The sequence below is a fragment of the Aptenodytes patagonicus genome, chromosome 2, assembly GCF_965638725.1.
Source record: "Aptenodytes patagonicus chromosome 2, bAptPat1.pri.cur, whole genome shotgun sequence".
NCBI lineage: Eukaryota > Metazoa > Chordata > Aves > Sphenisciformes > Spheniscidae > Aptenodytes > Aptenodytes patagonicus.
In genome coordinates, this window is record NC_134950.1 from 20743622 (window position 1) to 20763408 (window position 19787).

The window sequence follows — 19787 nt, forward strand, 5'->3', positions numbered from 1 at the left end:
TGGAGTATTTAGATGGATTATGGGGCTGAGATTCAAGTCCCTGCTCAAACTCACATACAGACGGTTTGACGGTTGGTCTTTCCTGTAGCATCTATGCTCCTAGTCATGTGCATCTTTGCTATCAGGGATGAATCAGTGTCTTTTGAACAGAAAAGAGAATTAAGTCCTACCTCCAAAAGTTCTTTCTTTTTGCCTGAAGTGAAACAAAAGTACCTTTTTTTAGATTTTTTTTTTTTAGATTTTGAATTTTTAGCCCTAAACCATACAATTTATTTCTTTGCAAAGAACAAAACAGAAAGTTCTCTTAAGCTCCCAATTCATCTTTTTTAGAATACAAAAAATGAGTTTTCTTTCCTTTAAAACATACCCACCTCCCTGGGATGCACTTACTGGGAGCTGCACTAAGTGTCTGTATATTCCCAGGATCCACTTGTCCTAGAGTGAAGAAGGTGGTTTGGGAGACAGGCTCTCAACGTAATTTGTCTCAGTAGGAGATACTCTCCTGGTTTTAGTTAAACAGTAAGGAAGTTAGATTGAAATCCAGGCCTGAGGAAGATGCACGGGCTGTTGTATATGGGTCACTGCAGGAAACTGAGCTGTTTGGGGCCCATTGCCTAGCCAGAGGTAACATTTGTGTAAAGTTTGCACCTCAAATCTGGATTCTGTCACTGTGATTCTTCCTCATCAGGAATTCTGCTACTACTGATGCTGTGTATTTGAGAAAGAGAAAGGAGAAAGTGAACCTAACTTCTGTATTTCTACTAATATATTTGGTCTAGAATGAAGTACAACAGCCTGAATTGCTGCAGGATATGAATAAGATTTTGAGACACACTTTTCAAACTTGAATGATTATACAGACATTTAGATCTTTATTTAAACTGACAATAACTTAGTTTTTGTTTTAGTCTTTTGAGAAGGTACCTCTGGATTCAATCTAAACATATCTTTAAAACTTGCCACCAAATAATTGTTAGTATTTCATAGAAACAGTTCTGAATATTTAGTATTATTTTCCCATATTCTTTTAAGTTAACATTATTTAACACATTTGTTCTCTGAGGAAATTGAAGTCATTTCTATAGACCACATCTTTATTTCAAATAATGCAATGAATAATTCAACATGATGGAAATGAAGAAGTATACTGATCTTTATAGAAATTATCTTCTTAAACAAAATCCATTCCACATTCTCAGCTAAGGCAAAAGGAGCTGAATATTCTTTATGGCTTCTGGGAAGACACTGCTGCTGTAAAACACTGAATTATTATCTGCTTTATTCAGTGAATTGTCTGACAGGAGATGAACCCATAGGATATACTGACTGTGTCTGGTTTCAATTTTGTTTTGTCTATAAAAAGTCAAAGCTTCCTATGAGCATTATCAGACAAAATAAATAAAGTAAGAGAGATAATTGTTTAATGAACTTGGAGTAACATGATTCAAGCAGAATACCCCCACAGATTTTGCCAAAGCTAATAAAACTCTTTTGCACCCTACTTATTATTTTTGAATAAGTATCAACTTTGTAAATTCTTAAGGTCATTTTTAAAACCAGTATTGAATTCTGTTTCTTTGTACTCATGACTGCTTTAGTAGTTTTGATTCTGTTAATCACCATGCAATTGGAAATGAGGTGATGTAGAACCTGGAGGTCATCTAGAGTAAATAGTATAAAATCATGTACTTTTGTCTGTGATTCCTGATTCTAAGTACTTTAATGCATACAAAGGAACAACAAATTACTATTTTTTTTTTTTTTTATGTAACTGTTGGGCACTATGTCAGAATTTATACAATTTACTATATAGTTATAGGCATAAAGAACCAGAAAACTCCTTTGCTTCATCCTAGTACATAAATGGGATTAGAACTGTCAGTAAGGTTCTATTTTGTGTCATTTCTTTGCTCTGAAAACAAGCGTTATCATGTCTACAAGAACAATCCATTCTAAATGTAGTACAAAACGTCACCTGATTATTCCTTGATAAAAAAACTATTTTACTAATTGGTTGTGATTTTTATGTCTTTTTAACTGACTTATTTCAGATCAAACTTTGCCAAAACTTGGTCTTAATGCAATTTTCAGCAGCAAAAATATAAATGTTTTCCATTTGTGAAAAATAAAATGAAACATTAAAATAATCTATGCTAGGTCAGTGCAAAGATTTGTGTATCCTGTTTGTGGCTAGTAGTGGACAGTTAAGAAAGCATATTATGATAATGTAAGCATATTTCCCTGCTATATTCTCCCAACTTCCATAGAGTGTTAATGAGGAAAACGTAAGAGAATTCTGAAAACTTTTGGAAATTTCTTACCTTCCCCTATTACATTAAGCACCCTTTTGGGAACTTAAAGTCTCTGATTTGCCAGTCATCCCAAAATGTTATGCAAATTTCAAGGGAAAAGCAAAATGAGTATTTTTGGAATAAAATGTAAAGTTTAAAGAATTAATCCCTCTACTTGGAAACATGAAATGAACAAAATATAGAAAGCTAATGACAAAATAGTTTCTCTTAAACATTTAAAATGCAATTTTGGAACAGTGCTTACAACCCACTGGGTTTCAGAGGGACTTAAAATGTAGTTAACTACAAACACATTCATGAAATACAGATGTTCCTTTTCGTAGTAGATTGATAGCTGAGGATGACTTGGATCACCTCATGTACTTCCTTGAGTTTAAGTACAAAACTTTAACACAAATAATTCTGGAAATATTTGCTATAGCAACATGAATGCAAAAAACAATGACTATGTTGACAGAGTATATAGGTACTGGGAAACAAACACATTTAAAGATAGCTATGAGTCTGGAATAGTTGACTCCTAATGTTAACTTTTAAGATTTAACACTATGCCCTAAGGCATTGTCAAAACAAAACTCCTTGTCCATAGAAGATGACAAGCACAGTCTAAGGCAAGGCTGAAGGCATCTTATCACTTGGGACCCCAGAGATTTGAGCAGCAGTATAAACATAAATGTTCTGTTAACCAAAATGCTTGGATTTCATTACTGAATTTTCATTACTGAACAATTACTGAATTGTCTCATGAACAGCAAAATTAATGAGGTCTGCTTTTCTGTGGATTTTTGTCCTGTGTCCCATAGAGAAGTCCCATTCTTGTTACTAATAATCTCCCGAATCCCTACTATTTTCTAAGATTCTCTGTGGCAATAGCTTGAGTTCCCCTTTTATGTCCCTCAAATCTCTCCCAGATGTCTAAAGGTCCTCCGAGGCAATACATGCTCAGCGTCTGAGCTTGGCTGGCTGGTCTGCGCCTGCTGATAGGCAATTGGAATAGGCAACTGCTGAGCTTCTGCTTCAGCATTTCTCCCAGTGGCAGCTCATCCCAGGCACCAGTTCTCCTGAAACCTTGTTGAACTTCAGGTCTGTGCGATTTCTATCCCAACCTCGAAAGTGTTCAAAAAGTATTGCACGAAAATAAAGGACAGGTGGGCATAAAAATTGCACAAGCTTGTTTCCTTAAGTTTTCTGGCTGAAGAAAAAGAAAAAAAGACTTTGTATTTAAAGGTAAAATTCTGAAATGCACTTTGAAGGCTAAAGATCTTGGAAGTAAATCAAAAGAACGTGGCACAATCATTTTCTTTGCCAGCCTCAGCCTTGGGAATGGAAACAAAAAGTTAAATCATGTTTTTCAGGTTTTTTTGGCTAATGCACACAACATCTTACATATCTTGTCAAAGTAGTAGTGTTCTTGTAGCAGCGACAGTCTAACTAAGATATAAACAAGGAAAGCTGTGTAGTTATTAAGTCAGTCAAAGTATCTGGGAAAAACAGCAAGCGTGCAAGTCTTTCTTCAGGTCTGAAATAAAGGCAGTAAACTGCAGACTAAATACAGGTCAGAAACAGTTGAGTTTGGCATAATAAAATTATACTTGAAGAAATTGTTCCCAACTCTGTGCTTAACAGAAGTGTACTGCTCCTTTCTGGTTTAGATCTATGAAAGTTCTGAGTGCCTGTTTGTTTGTTTATTTCTTTTTCCACCCATATTAGGTGTTTAATAAAATACCATACTTCTCCTTAGGAGAAGTAGGAACATTCCTTGCTTCAGAGATATGTTTTATATTCAACTTACTTTCTTGGTTTTCTTTTCATAAGAACAAGAAGTTTGTTTAAAAAGAAGTTGCTCCTGACAAGAAAAAAAAAATCATTCTTAGTCTAGGCATTTCTAATCTGAGTTTCAGTATTGTAGCTCGTTATAGTGGGATTCAGTTTTTTGTAACTAATGTGGTGGCTTTCCTCATAATTTTTTATATTACTTTTTATATTCCTTCTGTTCCCTTTTGCTGCAACTTCATTTCCTCTGGTCAGGAGAGTAAACCACTTAGTGACAGATTTTCATCTTAGTGTAATAACACATGCGAAAAGGGAGAAGGAAGTGTAAATGCGAAGAAGAAAAATTATTATTATTTCAGAATAATTATATATGGTGTCTGGAGTTTATATAGAACACATATGGGAACACATAATGTTAAAAAAGCCACATGTATTACATCCTGAATAGGCTGTAATCTAAATAAGATAAGACAAATATAATTCAATAGACCCACAGTTCAAAGGGGAGTCCCCTCAGCTTGCCAGGGCTGGGAAAAAGGGAGAAAGGATTTCCTGAAAATCTTCTTTTAAAGTGAGACAGCTGATAAGAATAATAATATATCTTCTGTGAATAAGAAACCATGTAGACTGCAAAGAAATGTACTTTGGCTGGTATATAAACACCTATGCTCCAATTTCTGCCTTCTGGATTTTAGGGAGACAAACTGCCTGTCAGGTAGTCACCGCAGAGCATATTTTCCTTTCCTCTGAGACAAGTGGCAATGACCACTGATGAAAGAGGATGTCAGAGACAAACCACTGATGACTATGGTATGACACTGCCAAAGCTGCTAGAACAGGAGGGACCATGTGTGACAGTCATAGGGCAGAGAGACAAGGCGAGGAGATGGAAAGGATCAAAGGAATAGATAGAAAACAGTGAAAACTACAGAAGGGTATGTCAGCTGTAGACAGGGTTTATGCAGGTGAGGAACAAGCTTTTGTATTTTAGGAAGTATGTATGAAGCCAAATATGCATGCAAATGCGATCAAAGCAGTAGGTGAGAGATACAGAAGCATCATCATGGGAAAACTTGAGGAGCAGGAGCTCACACTGAAAGACTGATGTGGTCAAAGCAAGATACCACCAGTATTAGCTGCAACCAGTATTTACAGGGACTTACATAGTAAATAATCTACTTGAGAAAGAGGATATAATGAAATAATGTGCAGGAAAGGAAAAGCCAACTAATAGTATCCTCCCATATTTCAGTTTGAGGCTTCTCTGAGACTCACCACAGACTACCGAATTTCAATTCTTGCAGACTAAACACTTTGTCCACGTGTATCACTTGATGGTCTCCAAGCCAAAAGGCAGATATGCTTATTCAAAACATAAACTAGTGTACTAAGCTCAGCGTAGCCAAACGTGGCATGTCTTCTCAGCCTCTAGTATCAGGGAGCACCAAATATCTGCTCAGGTAGGCTAGTTAAAACATAAATGACTCCTGAGTAGAGTGTTTTCTAATGTAATTCCCTGTAGAAACAACAAAAAAATCCCTCCATTTTATATTTTTTTGATCCAGTCATAAACTTTTAAGCTTCTAATTTTTTAAAAATAAGTTTCTTTAGAAGTTTGCAGCTGGTATACCTATGTACTGCCTGAGTGAAGTATTAGCTATACTGCAGCTTCACTCAGCTGCCGCATGGCCTCTGGGGAGGCAGGATTTCATCCTCAACAGACCCAACTAGTCAGGGCTGGAGCCAGGGCAATGCAATAAAGAACAAAAGAGAGAGAGGGCTGTACTTTCAGTGTTTCTATCTCACATTAGGATGTGACTGAAACATCATATAGAGATCGATTTCTTGCCAATGTGTCTTACGGACATATTTCCCATTACCTAACTTCTAGTCCCAAGGAATTCTCTTAACTTTACCCCCCTTTAAAAAATATGCACTTTCTGCAAATGTTTAAACTTATTCCTGAAAATTATACTGACTCAGTCAGTGGCAGATCACATGGTTTAATTAATGATCTGAGAGCAAATGTTGTCTGTTAAACACCATGATGGGGAGTGCAGAGGGAAAGTAACTTCCTATAATGAATGACAAAGGAAAGTATTTAAGATTGGATACAGTCTAATCTATTCCAAAACCAGGATTGTTTTATTGTTTATTTCTTTCTTATATCTGGCAGTCACAGCTTAGTAACAGAGGGTGAGTTTTTATCACATGAAAGGAAATAATCCAATCTTTCATTTAATTTGATCAGGAAATTTTCACAGGGGTCTTCTGAAACACTCCCAGCACATCACTGTAAGCAAACCAGCAGATTTCCTGTTCCCATTTTTCCTAGCTTAAGAAATATGAATAGGCATAGTCATGTTGAAATAATTTTCACAAGTGAAAATTACGGTTTAAAATAATTTTTATTGTTTAAAGAGAACAAAAATAGAGCTAAGATTTCTCAGGTATGAACTAATAGTTTATAAAGAAAAATAATTTTAATATATAGTAAATTAAATTATTGACATTAAATAAAATCTTAAATTTAATGTAGTAAAATATTCACTAAAATTTAAACAACTTTAGAACCTGGAAGATGCACAAAAATATGTCTAGGAATACATTTTGAAAACTGGTTATACTTTTTCTTTTATTATTATTTTTCCATGTTTGAAAATTGAATACTTTGCTTAACTGGAAATAAGATCATCTGAATATATGAAATGTGAGGAGAGTTATGGACCTTAAATATTCTTCTGCTGTTTATTTTTCATTCTTAGAACATAAAGTTACAGTACCCTCTCCTGTGCTTTGGGTAGTCTATAGAAATACTCCTAACTCCTTAAGTTAAAGATTTCAAAGTATCAAAACATATATAGATATCTTATTTCACCTCAGCAGGGTGAGAAAAAAATAACTTTGTAGTAGCCAAAATCTCAGCCAATATGAGCTTTAGTGGACCAAGAATGAAGTAAATAAATGTTACAACTGAGGATCACTCACAGACACTGCCCTGTCCAGCAGGTCTTAGATACAGAAGAAGATTTTAAACTAAAAACCTCCTTCCTTCAGTTGTGGCAAATACTCGACAACAGAGGAATGGTCCATTATTCTTTAGAGATTAAAACATGAGCTATCATCCACAGCTAACAAATTCAGTGTATAATCTAGGCTAATTTAAACTCCTTTTAACCTTTTATAGTGTATAGCAGAATTCTGTTTTGACTTGTCTTGATAGAACTAACACCATATGATATGTATTATAGAATATGACTATGTCCAGTATTCCCATTGAAGGATGTGCAAATACAGTATCATACTACTAATATCTTGTAATTGGAAAGCGATTTTCAACTGATAACCTCAGCTGCCCTTTCAAATATCAGTTGAACTGCATGACACTCCTACATGGTACTTATTAGTAGACTCATTTTAGAGATAGTCAAACTGGAGCATAGAAAGCTATGAGCAGTAATTAGAATGTATAGGTAAAATATAATGATGGTTTTATTATTGTATAAAGATTCTACCAATTACAATAATTACAACTAGTTATTTTGCCAACTTTTTTCTAGGGTTTTGGTAGCGCGTCAGGTGAACATTGGCTGGGAAATGAATTTATCTTTGCAATAACAAGTCAGAGACAATATTCTCTAAGAATTGAATTAATGGACTGGGAAGGAAACCGGGCATATTCACAGTATGACAGATTTCACATAGGAAATGAAAAGCAGAATTACAGGTAAGAATCTATTGAAATTCTTTTGACTCTACTGAGTAATAAATATTATTCATTTTTCGCTTGTTAAATATGAGAAAGGACAATAATATGATACTGATTTTCATTGAAAGTGAATAAGGAGGTTAAAAATAGAAATCTATTCTCAGTGATGCAAAATTAGAGTAAAACTAACATATCTGAGAACAAGGGTTGATCTATTAATCATGCTGTTTGGTAGAACTGTTAAAAAATTGTATAACTTTTAGCATATCTGAGACCATCAGAACTCAAAACTGATTGAATAGAAAAAGGATATGGATTCTTCATTACAACTTGAAGGATTTCTACCTCAGAAGCATAAAACTGAAACAATGAACATGGGAAGAAAAAAATAAAAATGCTGTTAAAACATCTGATCTTTCCAAACTAAAAATTCAGTGTAAATGAAGAGGAAAAACAGAATGCTGGATCTTATTGTGAGGAGATAAAACACAAAACAAAGTGTCAGGTACTGGATAGCCCTGATTCAACATCATCATCAGCATGCCATTTATTAGAGTTTGAAAAAGACATATGAAATTAAAACTTTTTCCAATAATATTTTTCTCTTTTTTTTTTAAGATAAAAGATTAAGAAACTTAAATCTGCTTATTAAAAAAAGAAAAAAAACTTGGAGACACAAGAGATATGGATGACCTAAGTGGTTTAATTTTTTTTTTTTTTTAATCATTGCTTCATCTGAACAGAGAGTACAATGCTGGAGAAAGAAAATAAAACCCAGAAAAATAACCTAAATTATTTATTACAGCACATCTAGTCAGCATAAAACTTAGGAGAGAAACAAAAATACTGTAAAACCAAACATTCAAGTCATAGTATGTGAAACTAAGTTGGTATTCAGATTTTTAAATTCAAGTAACTTGATTCTCAGAAATGCTGATTGCCTCCCTCCCCCCTGGGCCTCCAGAGAAATGAAAGTGAGAGCAATTTGCTCTTTCTGCTGACAGGACTCTGCCCAGGTGGGACACAAAGTAGTGGCCCTGTCCTCGGGTTTGTCAGAGGGCACTACTGCATAGTGTAGAAGCCAAAAGCTACATTTAAAAGCAGTCTGTATGAGTTTAGCTCCTGCATAAAGCAAGGACTATCCCATGGCACACAAAGGACAGCTCTGTCCTCCATTGCCTCCAGCAATGCCGTGCCTGGTACTGCCCATGGCATGCCGTTTCCCCAGATTTGGGAAGGTGAAGTACCCATTCTGAGGCTCTCTTAGGCAAAGAGTAAATATAAGTAAAGGAAATTTCTAAAAACAGAGGCTAGAAGTATTTATAAAAAACATAAAAACACCAGTGTAAAAGTGGTTAATGTGAGGCCTTAAACATTAGTAGAAGTTGTTCAAAAATGTAAGGAAAAGATGGGACAAATACTTGTCAAGTGAGGTAAAATGTCAAAGGACAAAGTTACACATAGCTCTAAAAATTACGATGAAAATCAGAGAAGATGCCAGGAGTATTACTCAGAGGGTGAATTAAGATGGCTGAATTTGCTAACAAAAACAGTGTCTTTTTTGCTCATATTTATTCTGTACTGAATAGGGACAACATGTATTGTTGAGGAATTGGAAGGATGTTGAAAATTTAACTTCTGTTAAAGCTTATGTTAAGGAAGGATTTATTTTCAGCACTCATCTGGGTTCATTCATGGCAAAATAGCGAGAGAATTTCTTGTTTTGTTTCAAAATGCTAGACTGTGTTTGTAGTAAGATAGTAGAGCAACTTGGAAATGCTTAAGGGATTTCTGCCTGTCATAAGTCCAAGTAGAAGAAGAGGCAAGGAATTTTGAGGAAGGGCTGCACCGTTGTCCCTCCAACAGTCTGGGAACTCTGCTGGGGACTGTGACCTGAGACTGCCTCAGGTGCTAACTACCAACCAGGACCAGGACATGGGCTTAATAAATTATGTACAGTTGCCTATGTATATTTAATTGATTGCCCTTTTCCTGGCACAGTAAGCCTGATCCAAGTAGTACTTTCCCAGGCAATTCCTGAACACAACTGTGGGATCCCATGGAGCAGGGACTTTTTCTAATACACACTGTGAGCAAGTCCATGTTAGTTTGTTGGGAAAGAAAGTCTATCCATACAGACATGAATAGTGGTGTGCCACTAACTTTGAAGGCAAAAGAGCAAGCCCTAGCCCAAGATTTAAACTTTATTCAAAATTTTATATGTCCTTTGTCATCTGTAATAAACTTTGCCTCAAAGAAAGAGCCTTTAAAGGACTTGGGCATAGGATTTGCTTCTCTGCCTTGGCTGATAACACAGGCACTTGGAGGTTTCTTAAATAGATTAGGTTTAATATGCTGATGGACAGCAGAGTAGCCCTGGAAAATCATCCTGAATCAGTCTAGGTCTCCAGGTTGTCTATATGAACAGGGAAGTATTTAGGAAAGGAAAGTAAACCCACTTTCATAGAAGAAAGGGAGATCTTTTGGTGATATAAACCATATTTTCTGAACATGGAAACAATTGTGAAAACTGATCCATGAAAATTCTTCTTGCTGAACAAGAAAAACAAAAGAAAAGTATTTCAAAAGTGTAGAAATTAAATCAGAAAGGGTGTACAGGCCTCAAGAAGTATAATGTTGAGTAACAGGGATAAATTCTGCTATCCATGTTCAAGTCACTTTTCCACAAAAATCAGAAGGAATTTGACTTGGGACTAATGACTGCAGTTTTGGTTCCTGTCCTACTCCATAGTCCAATTAAAGGCCAGAATGAGCTCTATTCATGCTGTCTGTGTGGCCTCCTTACGGTACAAGTGAAGTTCCTCTTTCTAGGGAACGGAGAATCAATTCCATTCACATTATTCTGGAATAAACAGAGAGGGAAACATGAAGAGGTAAAAAGGTTCTGTCCATCTCTGTTGGCCCTTTGGGTTTCAGATGAATTCATCAATTATTTTTGCTCAAACATATCTGAATATTTAAAGAAAATAACTGAGTGACATGGTGACAGTTCTGGAGAAAATGAAGTGTAAGCCACATAAAAATCTAAATTGTTTTTTATGCTTGACAAATGCTCTAGTGCCTAGTCCAGACAGATATATGTCCAACAGACATTTTGCAAACCAAAATTATGTTGGATTTTTTTAGAATTTATTACAAGAATGCATCCTATGACATAAAAACTCTTTATTTTGCTTGCCAGCATCACTATCTGTGATAGAAGCAACTCCAGAAGGGAGGCCAAATAGAAGCCTGATCATTGAGTCCTAAACAGCTGGCCACCCTTCAGAGAATGCTGCTTTCTCTTTATCTGAGGAGCTGCCATTAAGAATGTAAATGATTCCTCTGAAGTTGAAAACCACAGTTCCCAACCTCCTGCTTGCAGTGCCTTTCCTTCACAGTTGTCAGGCATTTGTCATGTTTGCCTTCAATACCTCAAACACAGAACAGCATACCTTTTCAAAACTTTAGCTGTTGTTCATTTGAAATAATTTTGCCAAACAAACTAGATACTCTCTTATTTTGGAAGCTGTTAGGATTTTCAGCTAGTGACTCACATTAAATGTTGCTTCTTCTCCCAAGTAACTAGCGATAGGACGAGAGGAAACGGCCTCAAGTTGTTCCAGGGGAGGTTTAGATTGGACGTGAGGAAAAATGTCTTTACTGAAAGAGTGGTGAAACATTGGAAGAGGCTGCCCAGGGAAGTGGTGGAGTCCCCATCCCTGGAGGTATTTAAAAGACGTGTAGATGAGGCACTTAGGGACATGGTTTAGTGGGCATGGTGGTGTTGGGTTGACGGTTGGACTCGATGATCTTAGAGGTCTTTTCCAACCTCAATGATTCTATGATTCTATGATTCTATGATTCTTTGACACTGTTTGCAAAAATAAGTAATTGTAGGCTGGCTGCACTCTACATTAGTTTCAAATAATACAAGTTCCCTAAGAAATAATAACCAGTAAAGAGACAAGTTTCCAAGCTGGTCTGGGGAGTAGATCAAGGGGATCTGAAATAGCAAAAGGGTATTGAAATGAAAGGAGAAGTTCAAGTGGAACATCTTTCATTTATGCTATGACAGTACCTTGTACATCTGGAAGACACAAAAAAACCCCCTAAGGTTCCAGGTCTCACGTTTGAATATAGTAAATAAAAAAAAAAAAAAAAAAAAAAGAAAACAAATACCGTGAAGTGATAAAATGTGTCTGAGAAAATACAGAAAATAATTTTCATGCTGTTTTTCCAAAATCCAGCCCTAACATTATGCAAAGTTTGATTCAGTCTGGATAACTCCCAATTGGTGATTTCAGAAGGGTTCTGTTTTTTCTCTGGGCTGTTTGTATTCTCTTTACTACTTTTTATTAGCCTAAAGAATCTATGATTAAAAAGAATAATGCTGAACACATGTATGTTAAAAATATACTTGTTTCTCTTTCAAAATGAGACAGCTCCAAAAGGGTTTCTGGGAATGCAGAATAAAATCTATTTATCCCAGATGATAACTGCACAGAAGAAAGTTGAGATGAGAAGGTGGATACTGAAGCAGTAAATGTATAATGATAAATGATAACTGAAACAGGAAAGTCAATGTTGCACCACATGCAAAACCTTCAATAGCATGGAAGTATCTGTGATTAATTTCCTTTAGAATATCCTAGGCTTCTTATCTACACAAAATGATTACACAGAGGGCTGTCTGTAAATATGATTAAAACTATCTCTGCCAGTCTCTTTGCAAGTCTTACACTGTGGCAAGTAAAATCTCCATAGAGATATAGTTGACATTGTTTGATGTTGTTAGGAGCTGTACAGGTATGACACACTGCTGCTCTGACCTGTGTCCTCAGACCCTCCAGAATTAAACAGAAAAAGTAACTATGTGTTGGGATTTCAGGCACCACACTTCATAATCCCACATATTAGTTAATGAGAGCAGATACACTGATGCTGGATTTTGAACAGCAGTAATTTCAGCCTGCACACACATCTGGTTTTGCTACTCATGATACAGGAGCAGCACTTCCAAGCAAGGCATGGGATGGAGGATGGGGGAAATACAATTTTTAATTGGCTGAGCTACTTGTACTTCAGAGCCCTTAGAAAGGTTGAATATACCCTCTCCTCCCTATGACAATGTATTCCAGTATTTAGTCATTCTTCTATTTAGAAAAGCTTTCCATTGCTGCAATGACTCACTACCTTTGGTCCTATCCATGGAGAAATATGATTAAATGATGAGGCAGTGCTGCTGAGGTGAGCAAGACTTTGGGATTGCTGTAGGTATAGGTGAAAACTGATGATGGACAGAGAGCTTCCTAACTTCTGTGAGTGAATCATGTACTTAAGGTGATGGCTGATCTTTGATAGTTAAAATTAAGGAGAACAGTCTTTATATTGGAACCAGCATGATAAAGAGATTAGGAAATCTTATGAGAAAATGAAAGAGAGCATAGATTCATTATTAGTGGAACAAGCAAGAGACAAGTTGGCAGGAGAATATTGGTTTTGTAGAGAAGAATCAGATATATGGGTCCTCAGAGGCAAGAAGTTGATGGAATTTGTTGCAAACAGGAGGGAGAGTCATTGAAATGATTGAAATCACTTCAAACCACTCACATGGTCCTGTGATTCATACAAACCTAGGTAGCACAGTTTCCAAGCTCTCCAAAATACTGTTTCTCTCCAGGCTTTACTTTGGGAAACCAGATCAGTTGTTGAATGTAAACTAACAATTGTTAGACTTTATGGGACCTGTTAGCAGAGAGTTTTTAGTTCACTGAGTAGACTCATAGACTCACAGAATCATAGAATAGTTTGGATTGGAAAGGACCTTTAAAGGTCATCTAGTCCAACCCTCCCTGCAATGAGCAGGGACATCAACTAGAGCAGGTTGCTCAGAGCCCCATCCAACCTGACCTTGAACGTTTCCAGAGATGGGGCATCTACCACCTCTCTGGGCAACCTGTTCCAGTAAATAATTTCTTCCTTACCTCTATTCTAAATCTACCTTCTTTTAGTTTAAAACCATTACCCCTTGCCCTATTGCAAGAGGCCCTGCTAAAAAGTCTCTCTCCATCTTTCTTATAAAACCCCTTTAAGTATTGAAAGGTCACAATAAGGTCTCCAGGTCTCCTCAGAGTATTGGATTTTTTAGCTCTTGTTTGTTTAAGAGTTTGTATATTTAGTTTCAGCAATAGTATTATTTCTCTCTGTTTTCTTAGGCAAACTAGCTAGGTAGACTGAAGCCAGAGACCTTGATGTAATGTTAATCTTTGATATTTTTAAGGTGGAGGCTATTGATTTATTTAATCACCATTGTTGAACTAATGCTGGAATTTGTTACAAAAATTTCTCACTTTTCTTTCTGTAAAGTAGAGAAAAAATATTTTTTGTACAGTCTTTTAAATTGTACCAATGAAAATGCTGTAATAGGTAAGAGGAAGTATTATATGAGTGTGACTTTTATGGGGACAGCTGGTTTTGTGTATCTTTAATTTAAAAATATATTCCACAGACTATTGCTGTTTCAGCAGCAGGACATTAACAGGCCATTGTCACTTTCCTCAGCGTACAAAACCTCATTTTTAAATACTGGTGTGGTTCTTCGTTATTACCCAGGCTTTTCAGTGATGCATTTTCCATAAGTAACATATTTTCTTCTTGTGTCACTTTAGCAATTTAGGTAAAACAGGGAAGCAGCCTGACTTGTAAGTTTTTCTGAGCCATCTGCTTAGCTGCTTCTGCATTATTTGTATCACAGTAAACCTTCAAAGGGACCATTCTCAGATGGAGAAGAAAAAGTACAGTAGAGGGCACATAGGAAATCTGTAGCAAAGCAAGAAAATAAACACAGATCCTCTGAGAACCAGTCCTGTGCCCAGACCCCAGTACTTTTCTTGCCAAATACGAAAACTACAGAATAACTCAAAAAAATAGACATGGTGCAAAAATTTAAACCCATAGTAATTCATTTTTTTTTGGAAGCTTGAAATTCAATTTGCAAGTCTACTTCAGAGGAAATATCCATGCAAAATCCTATTAACAGACAGAATGATATCTGTGGTATGCATACTTTCCATGATTTGAAAATATATTTAATATTTTTTCACCAAACAACGGTATAAAATGGATAATATGGAAAAAAGATTTAATGTCTCTATGTATATATAAATATCTGGCTGAAATAACTTTATTCTATTTAAGAACACTGGCAGTCCAATATTATTCCATGAAGTCTAAATACTGAAAGTGCAGGGATTCAATCTGATGCCCATTAACCAGAGGTCTTTCTGGAACCAGGCCAGTGTTGCTATATTATATCAGTGCCTAAAGCTCACTGGCAGTCCATGTACTATCACCAAATGTAGGCAGAAATGAAATATAACATTTTTTTTGACTAACTGAAAGTTGATGCAAATATACTTGGGGAGTTTATGAATAATAAAATTTAACTTAACCCACATGAATCCCTATGTATGCTATCCATCCACAGCTGATCATTTCCCACCTCTAACTACATAAAGCTCATTTGTAGTTCACTATACAATAGCCGTGACTATTCTGAAGCAGGAACAGAGGTTTTCTTCTTCTGTGTTATGGAATACAATGAGAATGTCTGTATACTGAATACTGTAAAGGAGCAACTGAGTAGAGAATGGGAAGTACATAGTGAGAGAGAATCATGGGAATGGATAGAAGAGGGGTGATGTGCAGCTCCTGAGGGGGAGAGGAGAGGAGAGGGCTCTGCTGGATAGTGGAATAGGGAGTAGTGGAGCACTTTCCACCACCACATGCCCGTTTTGGTGGGAAGCTGGCTGGGGAGAAGGAAGGCAGTTGCCAGCACCAAAGCATTTTTCGCTTGTATTCCCTTCATGAAGCAAGAAAACGGGTTCACTTTAGCAAAATAGGCCCTCTATGAAGTGGTATGTAGTTCTTTGTTATCCCCCTGAAACTTCATAACTGGCAGCTCTGCAAAATCTAGTGACTGTCTGCCATGTTTGAGTGAAGAGTACAGGCTGCAGGCATGGAAGCACAGCTGTACCAGACCCAGCTATAACAGACATTCAATACCAAACTATATCTGTCCATATGAAGTATAATAATTGATTTTCCAAGAGCTAAAAATTGTTACAGAACCACCAATGATATCTTGTACTAACATAGTTCACTGAACTGTCTCTTTCACATGACAGAAGGGCATTGATGATTACTTTTCTTAACTTATAACAAATATCTTTAAAAGTGAGAAATTTAATTTAGAATTGTGCTATGTCGTTCATTGTAGGTATCATGGCACAAACAATTCCATACACAGAAGATGTATTATTTCCTCTGAAAGAGTTAGGTATTTGCAGTTTTCATCGTTAGCCTTCTTAGTCTTAAACAGTTCCATGTAAAATGAATGGTGCTACTAGTCTTCAGGCCCTTTTGATAAAGAGTATTATTGTGGTGTAACCCGGCAGGCAGCTAAACACCACACAGCTATTCACTCACTCCCCCTGCCCCGAGTGGGATGGGGGAGAGAATCAGAAAAAAACAATAAAATTCGTGGGTTGAGATAAAGGCAGTTTAATAGGACAGAAAAGGAAGGGAAAATAGTAGTAATAATAATACTGATAAAAGAATATACAAAACAAGTGATGCACAATGCAATTGCTCACCCCCCGCTGACCGACGCCCAGCCAGTCCCCGAGCAGCGGACCCCCAGCCAGCTTTCCCCCAGTTTATATACTGAGCATGACGTCACATGGTATGGAATGTCCCTTTGCCCAGTTTGGGTCAGCTGTCCTGGCTGTGCCCACTCCCAGCTTCTCGCTGGCAGGGCATGAGAAGCTGAAAATTCCTTGACTTAGTAAAAGCACTACTTAGCAACAACTAAAACATCGGTGTGTTATCAACACTATTCTTATACTAAAGCCAAAACACAGCACTGTACCAGCTACTAGGAAGAAAATTAACTCTATCCCAGCCAAAACCAGGACAGTATCTACATACTCAGTTACAGTAATATACTTTGAAGAGCACAAACCTCCTCACTGTTCTAAATCAATTGATCACAGGCATGAACTGCATTTCAGGTGATATGAAAATCTTTTTTTTTTAGAAAGTCAAATGCCAATTCATATATGCAAGGTCAGCCCAGAAATGATACAATTTATCAGACAGCATCTGTTAAAAACCACCATTAAAAGCACCTAACATTTATTTTTGTGTTTTATTTTGGTCACATAATGCTCTTTAATGCACTGATATCTAGGATATGGAGGGAAACCAACAGAGGTGTTCCATAAATTCTGGGAAATTCTGTACTTGAGATTTTAGAAAAGTACTGGTATACAAGCTTTACAAGGTATACACTGTTGGTTGTACAGCAGCCTTGCTTTCCAGGAGAAAAGCAAAGCCTCCAGTGTGGGTTACTCAGAATACGTCTGATATAACAATGACATAACCATTTCTGTGTATGCACTTATTCATCAGTAAAAGGTAGATATCTATTAGTTTATTTTCATTATTAGATCTTTCAAGCCATCTCTAAATTGTTGCTGTCTTCAGTCTTGCTTTTCTTTATCCTTTTCCCTCAACTGGTTAATTTTCAATTGCCTTCTCCAGATTGGTATATTTCTTTCACCAAAACTGGATAACTCTTCTCCATATACTCATTTTCATGTACCTGCAGAACCCACCTTCCAGGGGTTTTTGATAGGTTATTGATAAGAAACTTTCAATAATTAAGTTTGATTGTGTTCTTATGTTTCTAGAAACTTTTCTTTCCTTTCAGGGGTTTTCAAGCACATAACTGGAGAGAAGCTTGTTTTCCAATATGTTCCACCACAGCTATCGCTATGGGACATAGTGGGCATGTCATTATCTCCTCCTCCAGGCTCCTAGATTCATTTTTTAAGAAAAGGAAAATATATGAGTAAGAACAAAAGTATCTTATTTTCCCATAAAGCTTATCTACAATAAAATAAACACATCAATTCAAACTACTGATTACTTGAGGCAAGAAGAAAAAAAAATGGCTTGTAACAATTTGCTAGACTTAAACATCATCCTGTTTTTAATGAATTTAAGTGCTTATTCACAAATCAGACATGGTTTCCTACAGGTAGGTGAGATAAAGATTTTCAGTGCTAACATTAAAGCTGTTGGGCCCTAGGAACAGACTGCAGGACCCTAGCTGAGACACTTGAGTCTCTGTGCATGCCTGGGGAGAGATAAGCTCCTTAGACGGAAGCCAAATCAGGCAACATGCAGAGCAGAGAGCTGCCTAGAGTTAACCATTAGGAAATTCTGAAAATAGCAAGGCATCCATTTATGTCCACTGATGGTTCACAGCCCACAGCCTGAAGGTAGGAGACAATGTCCTGTCTTACTCAGGAAAGAAATGAAAGACCCTGGGTTAATGCATTCATTTGCCAGAAGGGATCCAGACCATAGTTATTGCTTCCCAAGAGAAAGCAGCAATCCGTGCTGCAGGGGAACAGGCTCATCGATGAAGCTCTGATACTGTGCAGGGAAGAATTCACTGCTCAGTGAATGAGTAGGTACCGGGTCATTTGTCAATGAGGTGGGAGAGGGTGTTCTAAGATTATGTCCCCTGCTCCATGGATTATGTCTCATTTTGAATTAAATAGGCTTTGATTAAATGATGCAAATATGTTATGAAGCAGTGAGGACTATCCCTGAACTCTGAACACAAAACAAACAATTCTGCTACAGAGTTACACTTGTACTCCCTCTAAGGCTCAGTGAATCTTGAACAATTTTTTGCAGTGGCACACATGTTGCTGGTTATGGCACTGTTGTGAGGGAAGCTTTGTGATTTTAAACCTTTCTCTTTCTGACTGAATATAAACCACAACTCCTACATGGTGGGTAACCACTCAGATCAGTAAGTTGTTACATGAAAAGTGGAGAGTAACAACCACTGGTAGCTCAACTACTAATTACCTGCTGAGGATCTCTACAGAAAAAAATTTTAGTAGACTTGTGTGAGAACAATATCATGCAAAGCAAGAACAGTATAGTGAAATCCCTGCTGAGGGCTACTGCACAGGCACAAAAATCCGAGAGAACTCTTTAATGCTTGTAAGTATTGGCAGAAAAAATATCTATGCAAACTCCGTAGTGATCTTACTTGTTACGTATTGTAGCTCAGTGGAGATTTCACCAGCTATTCCCCAGCTATCAGGGACAGGCAGAGCATGATGGGGCACCTAAGAGAAAGCTGCACAGGCTTTTGTAAGGTAATGGCCATTTTTTTGGTTCTCCAATGTAAAATGACTACTCTCATCTTGTTGGTATTATCTTTAGGAGTAATCTATATTATTATTATTCTTGCACAGTGTTGCTCTCTTTTAAGCCTCTGTTGCTATATGCCATCTCTACATACTTGTATTAAGAAAGAATGTCAAACAAGTATTTTAACAAAGTTTAAAAAATCCTGGTGTGAATGGACCTCACTGTCCCTAAGGTAAGAGCTCCCACTTTTGCCAGTAACAACACCAAGAGCAGCTAAGTTTCTTTAATTTACTTCTGTCAAAGCATTTACAAAGATCTTAAACCTACTGATGTTTGTATTAGTGTAGAATTTAGTATAGAAACCAGTACCATCGTTTCTTCATCTCTGCTGGGCTTGACATGAAACAGTTCCTGAATAAAAGAACCATGTGAAGCTGAGACACTTCTGCTTATTTGCCACCCATGAGGAATTTTTTTATATCAAAACTATTGTGTGTAGGATATCCAGTCATCTCCAAGATCAGATGGCATCTAAATTCAGGCTATCCATCACAGGAGCATAAATGATGTGATATTTGGCTCTATTTCTATAAAAAACTGAATGACACAATAACTAATTTTAAATGTTACAATAATTTTCTTAATCAGAAGTTGAGTATTCTTGTCATTTTTTCACTGTTTAAATTTACTTAATTCTTGTATAACATCATAAGTGTTAAAACTCTTTACAACTTACAATGATTACCAAAATA

General features: G+C 36.6%; 1 protein-coding gene across 1 annotated transcript in view; it reads left to right on the forward strand.

Moving 5' to 3' along the window:
* The window catches only part of ANGPT1 (angiopoietin 1), a 175427-nt gene that overhangs the window by 123932 nt on the left and 31708 nt on the right, over positions 1–19787 (forward strand). The window contains exon 7 of the mRNA XM_076329237.1: positions 7646–7812. Coding sequence (XP_076185352.1) covers positions 7646–7812 — 167 coding nt within the window. The remainder of the gene's footprint in view (positions 1–7645; positions 7813–19787) is intronic.